This window comes from Poromitra crassiceps, assembly GCF_964638095.1.
Source record: "Poromitra crassiceps genome assembly, chromosome: 18".
Taxonomy (NCBI): Eukaryota; Metazoa; Chordata; class Actinopteri; order Beryciformes; family Melamphaidae; genus Poromitra; species Poromitra crassiceps.
The window spans coordinates 2,543,268-2,561,881 of record NC_139636.1 but is presented as its reverse complement, the minus strand read 5'-3'; the positions used below and the strand labels follow the sequence as shown (position 1 = coordinate 2,561,881).

Here is an 18,614-nt window from a genome sequence, read left to right as displayed (position 1 = left end):
GTGAAAACATAAACAACACATCACGTACATCCTTACTCATACACGCATCAGTGTACATCTTAATTCTGGGGTAAGGAGTTGAACGGGGGATTAGGAAAATGCTGATGTATTGGGAAAGGAGGGAGAGCATCAGATTAGCTGCTCATGTAAGGGGAGACAGTTTAATACAGCACGTGATGTCTGTTGTGGTACTACTCTCTTGCATCATGATTTGTGTAGTAGACGTCTGAGAAAATGTAAATTTGTACTATAAATATTTGCCCAGCCTCACTTTGTGGTATACAAATAAATTTGAACTGCAAAATGTTACGATCCATGTGCGAGTTACACATATATCAGACATTTATTGGAACTTAATCAGTGTAGGAAATTAAAAAAATATTTTGGGGGCAACTTTTGCCCCCACTGTATAAAAACTGGGGGCATTTACAAAAATGTGAGGGCACTTTAAAAAATAGTAATTAGTACATAAGGTTGCTAAAGCGTTGTGTGTGTTCTTCATTGTTGTCTTCTGGCAAACAGCTTTGCAGGTGCTGAATCTGTGTTAGAGACGGAAATTAAATGAATTGAATGAAAATAAAATTATCAAAATATTGGGGTCAATTTTGCCCTTGCACAAAGCCATAACAAAACTGCCTAGAGATCCATTGTGGGGGGTGAGAGAGAGGACAAGGCAAGGCAGGAGAGAGAAGAGAGAGGACAAGGCAAGAGAGAGAGGACAGGGAGAGAGAGGGCAAGGCAGGAGAGAGGACAAGGCAGAAGAGAGAGGACAAGGCAATGCAGGAGAGAGGACAAGGCAAGGCAGGAGAGAGAAGAGAGAGGACAAGGCGAGAGAGAGGACAGGGAGAGAGAGGACAAGGCAAGGCAGGAGAGAGAAGAGAGAGGACAAGGCGAGAGAGAGGACAGGGAGAGAGAGGACAAGGCAAGGCAGGAGAGGCAAGGCAGGAGAGAGGACAAGGCAGGAGAGGACTTCACGAGAGAGGATAAGGCAGGAGAGGGGACAGGGAAGGAGGGAGAGAAAAGAAGGCAAGGAGAGGACAACCAGTCCACCATGTCCACCACCAGGACAACCAGTCCACCACCAACATTTCCCCCCCCCCCCCTCATCTGACCTCTCCCTCCTCAGCCCCCTGTCCTTCACCTGTCTGACCTCCCCCCCGTCTCCTCAGCCCCCCCCTCCTGTCTCCCGTCCTCCTGTCTCCAACAAAATTCCCTCCTCTGCCATCTATCTATGTATCTCCCGGCTTCCTTCCTCTCACCCTGTTTGCACTCAACCACTCTACCATCTCTGCAGGGACTGACCCGCAGAGGAGAGAGGGGAGCGGGCACAGTCCCTGCAGAGATGGTGAGAGTGGTTGAGTGAGAACACGGTGAAGGAAGGAGGCCGGGAGATGGCAGAGGAGGGGGGGGGGGGGGGGGGGGGGGGGGGGGGGAGAGAGGGGGGGTGGGGAGGAGGGAGGGAGGGTGGGGGGACGACTTCAAATCCCCTGCAGGAATCGAACCTGCACTTCTCCGCATACAATGCGGTTGTTAAGGATCACCGCCTTAACCCCTAGACCATCAGCTAAGTAACTTACAATGGATCTCTAGGCAGTTTTGTTATGGCTTTCCCAATGAAAGACTTGAAAAGGTTTTAGTGTCCGTACCGGGATTCAAACCACAAACCTTTGGGTTGGAAGGCATGGTCTTTCACCACTGGACTACAACCCAGCTCAAACACACAGAACATGCAGCAAGTCAAATAGATGTGGTTAAGATTAGGGTTTTCTTAACCACGACCATACCCTAACCCAATTGATATGGGGGGGGTGGGGGGTATATATATTTTGTTTTCAATTATTAATATTATTTTCACATTTACTAATCATTAACCACTCTATTCAGGAATTGACCGACTAATCAGCATTCTATCAAAAATATATAAAATAATCTAAATATTGGGGTCAATTTTGCCCTTGCACTTGGCTTAATTCCTATGCTGAACTGAATATGACCAAAATAAAACTAATAACATAATTGTTCTGGGGGAAAGAACAACAAAAATGGTTCTGTACAGAGATATACATTTTATTTATATTTAAACAATCACATCAATAAATTTAAGTCATTACTTTGTGGGCTTACAGCTTCTGTAACAGACCTCTGAAAACTGAGAGAAAAGCAGTTTTTAATCTTTACTGAGCAAAGGGAGAACCAACTACGGTAATCTCACATAGAGCATTTAAGGTGGCAGTAGCATTGGTGTCTCATGACATTGAAGCCTAGGCTTGATTACAGACATGTCTATTGAGGTTCCATTTAGTAACATGTTATAATTAAATAAAAGTGAGGTGAGATGCCAAGCAGGGAGAAAAAAGCTTTTCTGTTCTGATCTAAAGAGTAGGCTAGAGCAGCGCTTCTTAATGTGGGTTCTGGGGACCCCCTCCTCGAGGAGGGGTTCCCCAGCAAATTGTTAAACGTCACAATTATTTAATCGACAAGTTAACAAACTAAAGAATGTAGAATAACTATTTTGATCAGTTTCATTGTTATCGCTCTACCTACAATACAGATAGTCATGGAATTCTGGAGTAATAAATCAATTTAATAAATCTAAAAAAAATTATATTTGTGTCAGACTCATCAAGCTGGGGTCTGTGGCTCTAATGTGGCCTAAGTTAGGGGTCGTTGATATGAAAGCTTTAGAATCACTGGGCTAGATGAAGTAAAACACTGAAAAATAACCATTATTTTCATCTGCTTTGTGTAGCGTGCTGGTGCTTGTACTGTATATTATTACACTTACACACTATGTTCTCCAAATAGACCCTTTTCAAGTGGGCCATTTTGTGGAAGTTGGAAACACTCATTACGGTTTTTCTTGCACCAGTTTACCCTGCCTCTTCGACACAAAATGGCCCCCGTGAAAATGGTCCATCAGAGGTCATGTCATACAAACTGCTTACAAACGCTACCCAGGTGATGTAGCTCAACATTTACAGCCTGATTTAATTACGAACACCATTATTGGTTAAGAAGAAAAGATCAAAAATATTGATGTGCTCATGGAATATCATGCCCTTATGACCTAAGGCATTTACTCGTGGTACACAACGTGAAAACATTACATTTTCACATTGTCAGCTCACTGTTTTCAAGTGTACAGTATGATCCCATAATGTCCATTTGCTTCCCTTGCCATTTCAGCCTATCACCACGAAAAAAGAGAAAACAAATCACCTAGCTACGAATCCTTTCAATAATAATAAAATTGCATTATCTTCAGATAGATAAAATGTTAACAATCCCCAGAGATTGAAAATATCCTATAAGGTCCACCTTGTGAGCACACCTCGAAATAATTAACATCTGACCAAAGGTTGTTACACACTCGTAACCTTGTTCATCATGAAAACACTCCTCAGCGAGAAACCAGCAGCCTTCATTACCTTGACTACATCTTCCACGTGGTTGTTAGGGGGTCGGGGGGGGGGGGGGGGCTGTAATAAGAACCCAGAGTTTGTGGTCATCTAGTGATTTTAGATTGCACTGTCTTTAGGACTTGGTGAAATGAATGACGGGGGGGTTCAGTGGTTGGCAGCGTCTGCCTGCCGAGGCCAGTTCTCCTCCTCGATGCCCGAGTCGTATTCCTCTTCTGCAGACTCCTTGGCCGGCGCTCTGAAATTCAAACGGAGACTCCAGTTCAAGTTTCACGCTGCATAACTTCCCAGACTCGCTGTGCTGTGGGGCTAATGGTAATCTGATCTGCAACACAGGAGACGCATGAGCCCGTTTTGTCCCATACTGACCTGATGTATCTGGGCTCTGATTTGCCTTGGACCACGTCTTTGGTCAGCTCTACAGCCATGATGTCGGAGTGAGGCACCTCAAACATGGGCTCTAGAAGGAGCTTTTCCTGTGAAAGACATTTGACACTGGCACATGAGTCAACAGTATTATTGAAAAGAAAATAAGTTATACGTGAGCCGAGTTTACATACCATGATTGATCGGAGTCCACGAGCTCCGGTTCTTCTCTCCAGGGCGTACCTGGCTATCGCCCTCAAGGCATCTGGAGTCACACTGAGTTCACACTGAAACAAAAACCAATGCATGTTCATTATAATTGTTACAGATGACAATTTAATATAAAGGCACTTGAAGATAACTCTAGCAAAAAAGATGGTTCCACATCTGTAGCTCTGATGAAAAAATATTTGAAATTTGGGAAAAGCATTGGAGAGCTACATCTTTGGTAAATGCATTTATATAGAGCTTTTCTAGTCTACAGACCACTCAAAGTGCTTTACAACACGTGCCTACATTCACACACATTCTATGGTGGCAAGCTACCACACAGGCAGGACCCTGGCACAACCACTGGGAGCAATTTGGGGTTCAGTGTCTTGCCCAAGGACACTTCGACATACAGACTGGAGGAGCCCGGAATTGAACCACCGGCCTGATTAATAGACTACTCTACCTCCTGAGCCACAGCCGCCCCACAAGTGGCCCCTTAGTTTAGCTACAGGTGTGTAACCAATTATTTTTGCCTTTACACATCGCTCTGCCTGCACTTCTAACATTGTCCAGTAGCACACGCTATAGCACAGCACTTACTTTATCCATGCTGAAGAGAGCTTGGTACTGGGGCACCACGGCGTTGCGGGGCTCAGTCAGGATTTGCACCAGCGTGTCTTCATCCAGGCTGTGCAGAGGCACGACCACAGGGAGACGGCCGACAAACTCCGGGATCATTCCAAACTCAATGAGGTCCCTGGCCTCCACGAGCCTCAGCAGCCTGTCCTTCTCCTCGATCTCTGCCACTGTGTCCGATTCACCGCTGGTGTTGGCCAGGTCTGCTGCCGCCGCCGCACGCCGCCCTTTCCCCATGTTGGAGGGAGTTCCAAATCCCAAATACTGCAAAGCAACACAAACGCAGGGAGAAGTCGGTAGAGGCAGGAATGAGGACACGTTTAATCTAGCTCCCTCTGCTGGCAGTCGGTACATATGGGGACTTTTCACTGACCTTTTCATTCTTTCTTCTGCTAATGATCCTGTCGAGTCCATTGAAGGCACCGGATGCAACAAAGAGGATGTTTGTTGTGTCCACCTGCACCGTCTCTCCTCTCAGTTTCCTGGAGTTTTTCTCAGGAACGTTGACAATAGTGCCCTCCAGGAGTTTAAGCAAGCCCTGGCGAGAGAGAGTGGGGATGGGAATACAAGTTCAGGATATCCATCAAGGGAAGGGAAACAAAATCAAAACAAAAGGAAAATCAGGGAAAAATAAATAAGGTAAATCTAATGCTGTACTTTTAAGTAAAAACTTTACAAAATATAATGTTGGTGAGATACATTTTTGTTCAGTTTCACTCAGAGCTTGATGAATTACATGACATTTCATATCAAGCGATATCTGATAGTTGTCTGTATTCATGCTATTGTATAGACCTGCTATGGCCTCTGCTGCCTTAACTTGTTCAATCTCTGCAACTTCAGGCAGATTAGAGCATCTGTGACTGACAAAGTGGCCTTAACTTTCCTCCACTCAATGATATTTGCACATATAGACTACTGCCTTACGAGCTGCTCCTTCACAGGAGTAACCACCTTGAAGCCCATCCAGTCTCTATATAAAAAGGCTCTGAAAATTTTAGATAAGAAACCTACATCTTACCATCATTGCAATATACTTCTAAAGTACAAGCTCCTCAGCTTTGACAATTATAAAAAAAATTAAACTGCCTGTATGATTTATAAAATCCTTCATGGGCTAGCACCACCTCCTTTAGAATGCTTTATCAAACGGAGAGCTACCCAGAACATCACGCGAAGCTCGTCGAGAGGCGACTGTGAACTACCTCTGAGACGGTCCTCTGTCGGACAAAATGTTTTGTCCTACAGAGGTAGCAAACTGTGGAATAGCCTACCAATGTCAGTCAGAGAGAGTAGCAGTATTCACACCTTTAAGGGGCTGTTAAAGTCATGGCTCAGATCAAATCAAAACTGCGACCATATCTAAACCCTTTTGTTTCATGTGCTGTTTTTTGTATATGTATATCCCTGATAGTCCAATGTCAACCTTAGTCAATGTCCCTAATGTCTCCTGTTTTTGTTTTATCTGTATTGCATACCCGAATTGAAAATCTGTATGTGCACACCTGAATTGGAAAGTTAAATGCCTCCTTCATGTATATGTATGTCTCCTCTCCTCTTTACCCCATATGTATGTATATGTCACTTAGATCGTATCCCTCTCAGTTGCCCTATGTATGCACTAATTTTTCTATTTCTTTTTCTTTTTAAACTTTTTGCACTTTACCTCTACCTGTCGAGGGACTACGGATGGAAATTAGCTAAGGCTACAATCCGGCACATTTACATGCAAATGTTCATTAATGTTGCACTGTCCCTGAAATAAATAAAATAAATAAACTACGGTAATTATTGGCACTCACAGTTTGCCACAAGTCTCTCGGATTGGTTCACACAAAGTCTATAAATACGGTAGGTCTTTGCATATAATAACGAGTCTTTCTATGGTGCCAATTTTGTTTGTTCACTGTACTTTGTACTTTTGCCACTTTTTTGTTGGGCACTATGTAAATGAATACCCCCCTCCCTTTTTTGCATCAGAGGAAGCTCTTTTGTAACCAATTCACCGTTTGCTTCCCCGACGCACCTGACTTACATTTTTGAGTGCCAAGACCCCTACTTGTATTACTTCCTTATATAAACCAATTCCAGCAATGGAGTTTTCTTCTAGTCGGCGGCTTTAGCTCAGGAGGTAGAGCGGGTCGGCCAATGACGCAAGGGTTGGCGGTTCGATCCCCGCTCACTTCCAGCTGCTGTCGCTGTGTCCTTGGGCAAGACACTCAACCCTCCTTGCTCCCGATGGTGTGTAGGCACCCTGCGTGGCAGCCTGCTGCCATCAGTGTACGAATGGGTGAATGTAGACTATCTACTGATTGTAAAGCGCTTTGGATAAAAGCGCTATATAAATGCAGGCCATTTACCATTTACCATTCTAGTCAGACAGGTTGAACACAGACCTGCTGGACTCCTTCTCCTCCTACATCTCTCAGCTGATGGATCCCAGGCACGCTTCCAATCTTATCCACCTCATCCAGAAACACGATACCTGTACATGACATTCAAGAACATGCTCGTCACACCAATTCAAAACTCAGTGCTTTGGTGACCAACTAATGGTCCGAATTAGCCACTGTAATGAGAGGTATAGAGCTGAACAGTCACGGAAATTCTGATGTTTTGGTTCCAGCCTTGAAACTCGTTATGTAAGGATTTTTCAAAAATGTCTAGGGAGAAAATGAATCAAACTGTCTAGGGAGAAAATGAATCAAACTGTCTAGGGAGAAAATGAATGGGAAACTCCAAACTTCCAGGGCAAGAGATGTCACGTGACTGTTCAGCTCTATAGTTTAGTAGCCTCAGCGACAGAACAGACAAACAAATGTCATTATCTCAGAGTCTGTGCCCTTCCTTTACATTCCGTCTCTAAGGTAGTACCCTCTGGCCAGAAGCTCAAGTCTTGCTGCGTTCAAGAAAAACAGATATCCCTACTGCCTTAGGCCTCCTTCATGTTGGTAGAAGGAGGAGGAAAGCCATGACTGAAGATTCACCATGTTATGTGTATTTGCTGCTTGCTTGAAATGTTGCATTGGCACCTTTAATTGGTAACTGTTGTTGGTTTTATCAATCAGCCTTAGGGTCAAGGGTCAAGCTACACTGGAGCCATCGCGTGACAGGAATTGCCATCGGGATGATCGGGCATCAACCATCGAGTGAACACTCCCTTTAAAGTCAATTGACCCCGTTACACTGGCTGCCTTGTGTCCGATGTCCATATCCAATTGCTGATGGCTGACACACAAATTATTTAGCATATAGCCTAGATAAATGATAAGAAATGTTTAAATTCAAATAGACCGTTTCTAGTGATTGATAAATTAGATGTCCATCCATATAATAGCCAAGCCAAGCGCAATATGTCTAGTAATATCTAGACATGTGGCCAGATTATGATGATTTACACAGAATACACTAGATTAGAACAAGACTAACAGCTCATCAACATTTAATTTGTTTAAGGGTTTGAATCTAAATCAGGTCTCGCACTTGTGAGTCTGCAGTCTAACTCCCTGCAGCCCGCGTGACACACACACACACACACACACACACACACACACACACACACACAATATTTAAAATGAGAAGTGTCCCATTCTGGAAATGTCCAACAGGTGTAATGTGTGTGTATGTTATTAAAGGTTATCCCTGTCCCTGATGGCAATCGCCGATGTGGTTGTTGTAGTCAATGCAATTATACTTACCGTTGTAACAACTTTAAACATCCCCACACAGGTAAAGTGATTCCTATAAAAGGAGTAATTTCATGCCAAACTAAATCGGTCATTTATCTCATCACTTGCCCTTGTGGCAAATCCTATGTAGGCAAGACGAGTAGAGCATTGAAAACTCGTATTGCTGAACACAGAAGCACTATCAGGTGCAAAAATATGAATTATCCAGTGGCAGCTCATTTTGTTGAATTTAATCATCCCATCTCCTCCTTAAGATACATTGGTATTGAAAGGGTCTCGCTCCCTCTTAGAGGAGGTAACTTGGAGGTCTCACTTTCTAGGAGGGAACACTTTTGGATCCACCATTTAAGAACCCTGTCCCCTCATGGACTGAATGTGGATTTTGATTTAAAATGTTTCCTTAAGTAGCTTATCATTGGATATTTAGATGAAGTTATTTATGATGTTCATACAGAGCTGATGTATAATAAATTCCCTTTATATCTATCAGAAACATGTATTTTGGTTAGTGTATATATATACATATATATTGGTTTAGCTAACTTTGTAATTGTATGGTGTTTGCTGTATATGATTGACTAGTCAGTCACTGATTGTTTGCCTCACCAAAATGCTCATGTAATCACCACCAGATGTGTGAATAGGGTGTGGCCTAGCCTTTCAAACATTTCCAGTACCTGTTGTTCCAAACTGCTGTTGATTTTGAAGAAGGCCGGACGGCCGAAACGTCATCATTAAAGTATGCATATGGAGCCAGAGCGTGCGACACTTTCTTTCATTTAAAGTTTATCTTCAGCTGTCAGCACCTCACCACAACCTTTGGTGTGCGTTATTTTGCCTTTTATGGTATTAAAGGTTAACATCAAATGTTATGGCATGACTCAAATGTGAAAAATCTTGTTCCTGCCACCCACCTTGCTGTGCTTTCTCCACTGAATAGTTGGCATCTTGCAGCAGTTTGGCAATAACTGACTCAATGTCTTCTCCCACATATCCAGCCTGGGTTAGTGTGGTGCAGTCACAAATGGCAAAGGGAACATCAAGACACTTGGCCAATGTCTGTGCCAACAATGTCTTTCCTGTGAACAATCAGAGGCAGCATAACAAAAGACAAATCTATATTTGCAATATATTGTATATAAGTGTACATTTTAATTGTTGCACAAGGTTACACTCACTGTGCAGCATTGCAATGCTGACAACACTTACCTGATCCGGTTGGGCCTAGAAGTACAATGTTGCTCTTTTCCAGTTTGATGTCGGTGTGGGTGGAGTCCAGGACCTCACCGCCCCTCCTCTCCTGAGGAGCCTGCTGGCTAGCCTGCTGCTGCATGGACGCTCCCAGGGCGTTTCCATGGGGACTGATCCCTGCAATCTGCAGCAGTTCTGCAATCACAAGACACCCCCGTAGTTTTATTTTAGTTTTGTGATTAGGAAAGCGTCCAATGAATGAAACATAAGAATCACCAAGTTTCTCTTTAAAACCCCTTAGAACCATTACATGTGCTCTGTTATTGCATAATTTAAAGTGGACAGTAATTGAGTGATGTACAGGCTATAAATACATGTGCCATAGTCAGCGCCAGTGTGGAGTTACTAGGTGAAGAGGGCTGCACTGAAATTACAGACGTACAGATGACGTAAATGTAGGTCAGTGGGCCAGCTTATCGTATTGTCTGGCCAGTAAATGAATGACATGTATGATTATTTGGTACACCTGCTCATTTCCACACCTGGCAAAATGTAATCAGCCAATTTCAGTCAATGCAACTGAACTAGATAATCATATTGTACAGTACATACTGTATCATTTGATGTCAAGCAGTTGCCTAGAGAGTAAAGATTGTTTTCTGCAGTACCATTTTATAAATTAATACCTTAGCCACTCGGTGTAAATAAATGACTAGAAGTATGTCACAGTGAAAAGGATACAAAGATCTAAGAGCCACAATGGTCTGTACATTAGGGCTGCAACTATCGATCATTTTCATTATCGATTAATCTGTTCATTATTTTCTCGACTCGTTTGGTCTATAAAATGGGGGGAAATGTTGACCACAACCCAAAGATAATCCGTTTACCATCATAGAAGATGAAAGAAATCTGAAAATATTCACATTTAAGAAGCTGGAACAAGATTTATTTTTCTTAAAAAATTGTCTAAACGATTTATCGATTATAACAATAGTTGGCGATTAATTTTCTGTTGATCGAGTAATCTATTAATCATTGCAGCTCTACTGTAAATTTTGGCATTTGTGCAACTCATGATAATGACATCCGAACAAAATGCTGCTAAGTGACATGACTGAAATAGCCAGTGACAGAGAGAACAGTAAGGACGACCAATCACTTACTTGTGAATCTGTACTCATCCTCTCGTCTTCTCATCTCTAGCTCTACAGGGAGAGGACGAAAGTACTCAAATCAACATTATCCTTACTTCATTACCAATACAATCCTGCAAATAAGTTGATCAAATTGTGGGTGATACTGATTCATTGAACAAATGCCAAATCATACAGATGTTATGCTACAAGTCACGTTATGTTTTGAGGCCCCAGCTGCAATCTCTAGTAAATGGCTCTCTGCAATAAACCAATCAAGATTCTCTAATCTGTTTAAAATGTTACTCCCAAGATTTTATTGTTTTGATTGAAGTGTGAACAATCACAAGAGTATTTGTTTCAGTATGGACGCATCAAAAAGAAAATAGAAATCACTTTGATAAATTACTACATTGAAAAAGTTCATAAAATAGGAAAAATTCAATGTATTATGTATTCATAGCTTTCAAGGGGCGTTACGTGCTGCCGGGAACGCCCACCTGGCGGTCAAAAAAAAAACTTGCCAGCCGTGCCGACTGCTGTGTTTGTTCAGCCAAAGTGCCGGATAGCCTACCTGTTGTGCTATCGGTTGCACTAAACCGACGAGGAGACACGCCTGGCTTGTGTTTTTACAGAATCCCGTCGGAGAAAGAAAGGAAGAGGTTGTGGATTTGTGCGAGTGGTTCAGTCGCTGGGCAGGGTAAATGCAAATAGCTTTTTTTCTACCATCAAAGTACACACGTCTTTGCTCTTTGCGGCCAACATTTCATCAAAGGTAAGCTCAAGTAACGTTACAATAATGATTAATACCCCGTTAACGTTACTTGAGCTTACCTTTGATGAAATGTTGGCCGCAAAGAGCAAAGACGTGTGTACTTTGATGGTAGAAAAAAAAGCTATTTGCATTTCCCCTGCCCAGCGACTGAACCACTCGCACAAATCCACAACCTCCTCCTTTCTTTCTCCGACGGGATTCTGTGAAAGCACAAGCCAGGCGTGTCTCCTCGTCGGTTTAGTGCAACCGATAGCACAACAGGTAGGCTATCCGGCACTTTGGCTGAACACACACAGCGTGAGAAACTAGTCGACACGGCTGGCAAGTTTTTTTTTGACCGCCAGGTGGGCGTTCCCGGCAGCACGTAACGCCCCTTGAAAGCTATGAATAATGAATGTTACTCTTATACAACCAATCACATAATTATCTTAAAATACAATACTTAAGAAGAAGGGTTACACAAATAGCAGAATAAATTAAGAAGAATTTAACGATAGGAATACTGACCACGAGGTGTTAGAGAGGCCTGTTTTTCCACCTCCACCTGCTGCCGACTCCCAGCAGGGATGTTGTTGTAGATGCGCTTGTAGTGATTGTACACTGCAACCGCCAACACCTTTTTTGCATAGGACTGGCCAACAACGAACTTGTCGAGGTAAGCATAAATCTGAAACAAATGCATTTAAACCATCCTTAATAATTTCACTATTGGTAAACAGGAAGTGCAACACCTACAATGCATGTCATTTAAAAGCATGCAAACATTGGTTCTTTTGATTTCTCACCTTCTTCGGAGGAGGTGGCGGCTTCTGTGCAAACGCCAGCTTCACAGCCTCAGCAGCAGACTCCGCCTCTTTGTTTAAGCCCTTCTTAGAGTCCGTCTCAGAGAGAACCACGAAAAAGTGGTGGCATTTCTCACACTTGACAAATCGTGTTGATGCTACAAGAGAACAAAATAATATATCCAATATTGAAACATTTCGCTAACTGGTGATGGTGGCACCTGAATTTCCCCCACGGGGATTACTAAAGTGCAGTCTTATTTGAGCTTATACTGTAAATGAGACCCAAATCAAACAGCAAGTATTACAAATAATCATCAGCATTTATTTAAATCGTCTTTGGAGTACAGAATTAGTATGGTTTACAATTCCAGTCAATTTAAGTTGTGTTGTGAAAGCTATCAATCGTAGAAAAGAATACTAGTTTGACATCCAAGTACTTTGTTGTGATTAGCTCAATGTTTGGGCTGTCCTTTGTGAGAATCTCACCCAACAAAATGAACAGACTAAATAAACAATAACACCAGTTTTTAAATTTGCCTTATAAAAGTATGCACGTGCAATCCAATTTGGGTTCAGGTGTTGGAGAAAGGCAGAAATGATATATCAGCATCAGCAGCAAACGTCATTTATCATTTTTGGGGGGGCTATGGCTGCAGTATGTGGTTTATGCAATAACTGTGAGAAATGTTCCCAATGTTCCCTAACTGCCGAAGTTATCTTTGGTTTTGCGACCAGAGCAGCTGCCATTGTTTCCTAGCCTGGGTCAACACTAAACACAGCCTTCAATGTGACGTCACATACTGTCTGACTGATAGTACATGAAGGTCACGTGGAGGCTGGCTTTACCCAGGCTAATTGTTTCCCTCTTAAAAAGCTAAGACTGAAACTCAGCACCATCGGATGTCAACAGACAGTTGGCGGGAAACAATCCACTCTTATTGTTTTCATTATGACTTTATTCAACATTCAATACACATGCATTGAAGTGTAAAACGCGAAGTACCTAGCCTCATGAAAAAAAGAAAAAACTTTGCGTCCGGGTAGTGTAGCGGTAGATTCCCTGCCTACCAACACGAGGGTCGCAGGTTTGTATCCACGTGTTACCTCCAGCTTGGTCAGGCGTCCATACTGGCATGATTGGCTGTGCCTGAGGGTGGCAAGACAGATTGGGGAAAAGTGTCCTGGTCGCTGCACTAGCGCCTCCTCTGGTCGGTCCGGGCGCCTGATCGGGGTGGAAGGGAACTGGTGGGAATAGTGTGATCCTCCCGCGTGCTACATCCTACCAGTGAAGCTCCCCTTGTCAGGTGAAAAGAAGCAGCTGGCAACTGCGCATGTGTCGGAGGAAGCATGGTGCTAGTCTCGGCCAAGCCCCCAGGAATAGCGCTGGGCTGTGAAGCCATTTGAACATGGTGGTGAAGCTCTGTATTGCAAGTCATGTGACACCATGCAGCCCAGAAAGGAAAATTCCCATCCACTTGCATGGGGACCCCGGCAGCTGTTAAATCCAGGGGAATTTTTTCCGGGTGTCACTCAAAGTATAAAACGACTCTTTTAATTATCAAATAATTTTTTATGGGGCATTTTTTCTTCAGAAGCCACTAAGAGCCGTATACGGGCATGGTCTCGGGCTGTCTCGTGTCATGAACGCGCATCTTCGGTGGGAGTGGGTGGGAGACGTCATGGAATACGTCATGGCACACATGCGCACTTCGCCTTGGGCCGCATGGTCAGGAAGTAAAACCAGGAAGAAAACCCCCCATGATGACTTCATGCGCCAGTGAGCAGCCTCTGTCCGAATGCATGGGTGGGCGTGGCTCGTCCCCTATCCAGTTCTTTTAATACATCCATGGTCTCGGCCCTCCCCAGATCGGCAGAGGGTGGAGCGGCGACCGGGGCAGCCAATAGGGGGATAAATTGGCCAAGTATAATTGGGGAGAAAATGGGGAACAATCAGGAGAGAGAGAGAAAAAAAGAACATAGCGTGTTTGTGGTGGTTGCTTGCCATCCACCGTAGTTGGCTTATCTATAACACGGTATTGCAATATTGTGGTTATTGCAACAGCCTATCCTGATAAGCCTTTTCAAGGTGTTGTGGGCCTAATTTAACAAAAGTTCTGCGATGGAAGGTTTGATAACTTAATGACATCTTTCACACAAACCTAGGGTTACATCATATCCTGTGTATTAGTAGGGTAGATGCTTATAATTGCTTATAATTACTCACATACAAAGGTCTCTACATGTGTGCAGGGATCTCCACATTTAGGGCAGCGGAGCTGGCTTCCACCCTTGCCTGATCCTCCAGAGCCGGACAGTCTCTTTCCCTCACCGACACTTTTCTGTGTTAATGGACAGAATGGAAAAACACGACTGCATCAGGATACTAATTACACTTCTTTACCATTTATTGCATGTACAACATCGTGTGGGATAGAAAATATAAAACTCTGCTCCTGCCAGGAAAGTACCTTTCCACCATCACTTCCACTGTCCTTCGTTGTCCCATCTTTAGAGGCATAGCAGACAGCGGTCTCTGAAAATGACCTCACCCGGATCCGGGGAGGTAAATGCGTTTCCTTTGACCCATGTCTGCTCAGAGAGAACAGCTGGATCCGGGAACATGACAATCCTGTAACAAGAATGGCATCCCCTTTTGACTACATTACAATGTTGACATCTGTCAACAAAAGTTTAAAATCAATGGAAATAATACAATTATTTGAAATATAATTTTACAGAGATGAAACTTGGATTAGAACTGACCGGCATGGATACACATCTAATTTTACACATAGCACTTTAAATCATTTATATATGTTTACAAGAGATGGTGGTCTTCTTGGTGGTACGACGTACCCAATATTTTGTGAACTAAGAAAACCACAACCGGTGTCATGCCGAGTTTTGCACTCCCGCTGATAATTGCACCCCCACCATATTTTGGGGCTGTTTTAACTTAAAAACAGGGATGCAAATCTCGGCAGGTACAAACCGCCGAGATTTGCACCCCCCTCCATAAAGCCAGGAGAGATCCCCAGGTCTCGAGGTCATCTGTACCAAGCACCAAAGTCGGCTTCCATGAGCCAGAAGAGAGCCCCAAGCATGGAAGTCACCTCCACGTGGATCTAATGCATCAAAGTCGGTCTGCATGAGCCAGGACAGGCCCCCTGGCTTGGAGATCACGTCTACCGACAATTATATAATTCTTAAACAGTTAAGTTTCCGTATAAATCATTACAATATGCTCCCGGAAGGTGGGGATGCAATTCTCGGCGGGGGTGCAAAACTCGGCATGACACCGGGTAACAACGAGTGACAGCTGCACCGTTCTCTGATAGGCAGGTTTGACGCAATGACGCGTCCACCTGCCGTGTTGACATTATTATGACCGTGGAAAAATATAACAAATCGCGTTAACGGGCAGGCTGCAGCAACAGACAACTACCACACAATGTCATGCAGCTTTAACCAGCTGGCAGGTGATTTTGTAACGCTGAAACGCACACATAGCTTTTCCTTTCTTACCTCTGTGCGCAGAATTTAATAACAATCTCGCAGCCGAAGTGCACAATGCACAGGACATACTTCGTCTGGCTCAAAATCCTGAAAAACAAGAGAAAAAAAAGGTTAAGGTGGACAGAGAAGAGAATTGTGAGATAAGTTGGCAGCTAGCTGTGCCAAACAGAACAAAATTAAAAGGCCAATGTGTGAGTGAAGCCGAATAAACATTTCATAACCAACTTCAACGTCGTAGTTAGCGTATTAGCTAACCCGTTAAGTAAATCATTGTTTTTGTCATAATAAAAGTTATATTGAAAGCGTACATACACAAAAATGTGGCGTTAAAAAGACGTTTGCGCTATCAACGGCTAAGTTCCTCCTGCGAGCTAAAGCTAATATTAGAAAAACAAAATAGACGGTGTACGAGCAGTGGCAAACTAGGCTATAGGCCCAGGCAGGACATCGGGAGGACAAACAGTCCTGACTAGACATGGAGCACGAATGTTGCATAGCCGTTGAGATTTGGCTTACTGTTTGGTATGTAAGCTAATTTAGCTAAGCTAAAGGCCTAATTTGACACAAATAGCGAGGCAACGTTTGGCTATCGATACTTACAGGGCACGATGCACAACCACGTCTTTGACAGCTCCTTTGAAACAGCAATTTTGCTAAGTCACTATAACGTTATCGCTCCCTCCCTCCTGTACTCTAGTTGAACAGGTCAGTATGTCACACCAGTCTCACTAACGTTCACTTTATGCAGCTATCGCATGAATCAGATAGCTAACGTTAGCTCCTCCAGGACGCTATCTGAACACAGGTGGGACTAGCGTTAGCTAGCAGAGCCAAAGTGATATAACGTTCTGTTATGAAGAAGAAGTAGGTCGGCTAACGTTAGCTAAGCTAGCTTTCTCTCTCGGCAGAAGTGCCCTCCCCTCTTTCAAAAACAAGCCCATAACGTACATAACGTAGCCCCCTACACCCGTGTGCGACACATTATTATGTGTACAACCATGGAGATTATCTACGATTTAACAACTGTAACGTAGTGGACGCATCATGTAAACTTCCCTTATCCTTATGCACTTCACACCTATCCGGATATTTGAGATCTACTAGTCTTTTTTGTTTTGTTTTACTAATTTAACTTTTTAGGAGGAGCAATTCTGGTGCGTTCAATGATCCTCGTAATCAGGCCAATGAAGTTACGTAGCGTTGTGTGCGCTTTCTTCTCAGACAAAAAGTCATGGCCACTGAAATCTGCCTGAGGTAGCAAAGTTAACTATCATTCAACTTTTTTTTTTTTTTTTTTTTTACACATTTGAGAACACTGTGGGTGACATTTAGGAAGGTCGTCAATCCCAAGGTCCTACTGCTGTGTGGGTGTTGAAAGGGCAAAAATACGAATGTGGACAAAATACGTGTGGAGCGAAACAGAACAGAATGTCCAGCAGGTCCTTTGGTCGGGATGCTTCTGACCAGTCAGATTTCAGGGGGACGTGGACAGCCCCCGTTTAGGGAATCAAATAATCACTGTTGATTTTCATGACATTTTTCAATCATGCCACTCAAAGGGACGTGAACTAATCTCTGATTTTACCGACCTGCAACAATGGGAATTGCAACATCAACTCTCTTTAATCAGTATATAAATGGGAGAGAAACTCTGTCACACTGTGACATCATCAGTGATGTCATAAATCCCACTGTGACATCATCAGTGATCAGTGATGTCACAAAAAAGAAGTGGGAGTAGGCCTATGCCTTCAGACCCCCGTCTACCGTCTTCAGCCATGGACAGGTGAATGTTGCCAGCTCCAGGACATGTGATCCAGCATACCTGAAGTATGCCATCAAGGAGCAGCCAGGGCGAGGCCGCACAGCAGCTGAGCTGTGTATACGAGCTGCAGGCCCAGCTGGGCGAGCTGCAGGGCGGGCGAGGCTGCGTCGCGGGCGAGCCTAGGAATCGAGCGCGCGAGATCCCTAGTTAACAAAATTAACATTAACATAAATAAATAAAGCCACGTTTTCACATGTGAGTAAGCCATATAATTAGATCAGAGGTAGGACAGACAGCTGATGTTGCAGTTCCTACTAGCAGCCAATAGAGGTCATAGATTACTTTAGGGACAAAAAAGTTTTAGAAGTACAATTTCTCATTAATTCCCAAAGAAAATTGTGCAGTAGGGACCTCAGTGCTGAAGTATACATTATGACTTGAGGCCTGGTCATAAAACTTTATTTAGGGCACTTTTGAAACAAGGTCACAAAGTGCTTCACATGATACAAACAAACAAAAAACAATATAAATAAAATAAATAAAGGAGCGATGCAGAGTACCAGCTAAAAGGCACTTCAATTCAGATTAGAGCAGCACTAAGCACTACAAATACACAGCAAAAAATCTGTAATAAAATGTATGGAGGCAGACCAAAATACAATGGTAAAAGGAACACAAGGAGCAATAAAAATGTTACGACCCGTACATTACAATAATGCTTAAAACAGTGCAAGCAAACATTTACCTGCCTCAAAAGCCATATGCCAGGTAAAAAGATTAATGTAAGTGTTTTTTTTGGTAAACAGTCAATTAGCTGTGTGGATGGAGGTAGGTAAAGCAGTTGCATAATCTGGGAGCCAAAACAGAGCAGCATTTTGGACCCGTGGAGCGATAGTGGTTTGGTTAAGGCAGGTACATTTAGTAATTGATGCAAGATGACACAAGGGCATGATTATTTCCAGCTCCTGGGAAGGCACAGCAGATCTAATTTTAATAAGGTCTGAATCACAGATTTGACATGAGTCAAATTACAATGGGGGGTCAAAGGTCACACCTCCACTATATTAATTCCTAAAGGATCAAGGAAGGCACTGTCTAAGCAGCTGTGATGGGTGATTCAGAC

The 18,614-nt window shown here is 43.3% G+C and overlaps 1 protein-coding gene across 2 annotated transcripts; it reads right to left on the bottom strand.

The window, feature by feature from the left end:
• Window positions 1–2,055: 2,055 nt before the first annotated feature.
• Window positions 2,056–16,715, bottom strand: clpxb (caseinolytic mitochondrial matrix peptidase chaperone subunit Xb). 2 transcript variants are annotated; one of them, XM_083654583.1, is made up of 15 exons: window positions 16,327–16,715; window positions 15,736–15,813; window positions 14,679–14,839; window positions 14,435–14,549; window positions 12,211–12,365; window positions 11,933–12,092; window positions 10,681–10,722; window positions 9,533–9,709; window positions 9,238–9,402; window positions 7,031–7,119; window positions 5,008–5,172; window positions 4,599–4,898; window positions 3,980–4,072; window positions 3,789–3,895; window positions 2,056–3,657 (listed from the first exon to the last, which is right to left on the bottom strand). In XM_083654583.1, the coding sequence occupies exons 2-15, from the start codon at window positions 15,791–15,793 to the stop codon at window positions 3,567–3,569; spliced, it is 1,878 nt and encodes a 625-aa protein (XP_083510709.1). In that variant the 5' UTR covers window positions 15,794–15,813; window positions 16,327–16,715; the 3' UTR covers window positions 2,056–3,566. The 2 variants fall into 2 exon arrangements, with proteins under 2 accessions (XP_083510709.1, XP_083510710.1); XM_083654584.1 differs by lacking the exon at window positions 10,681–10,722.
• Window positions 16,716–18,614: the final 1,899 nt, after the last annotated feature.

Coding starts and splice junctions, on each gene's coding strand:
- clpxb (XM_083654583.1), bottom strand. CDS start 15,793: ATGTCCTGTGCATTGTGCACTTCGGCTGCGAGATTGTTATTAAATTCT. Junction 12,366..14,434: donor ACATGTAGAGACCTTTGTAT/GTGAGTAATTAT, acceptor GTTCTCTTGTAG/CATCAACACGATTTGTCAAG. Junction 5,173..7,030: donor GAGGAGAAGGAGTCCAGCAG/GTCTGTGTTCAA, acceptor CTCTCTCGCCAG/GGCTTGCTTAAACTCCTGGA.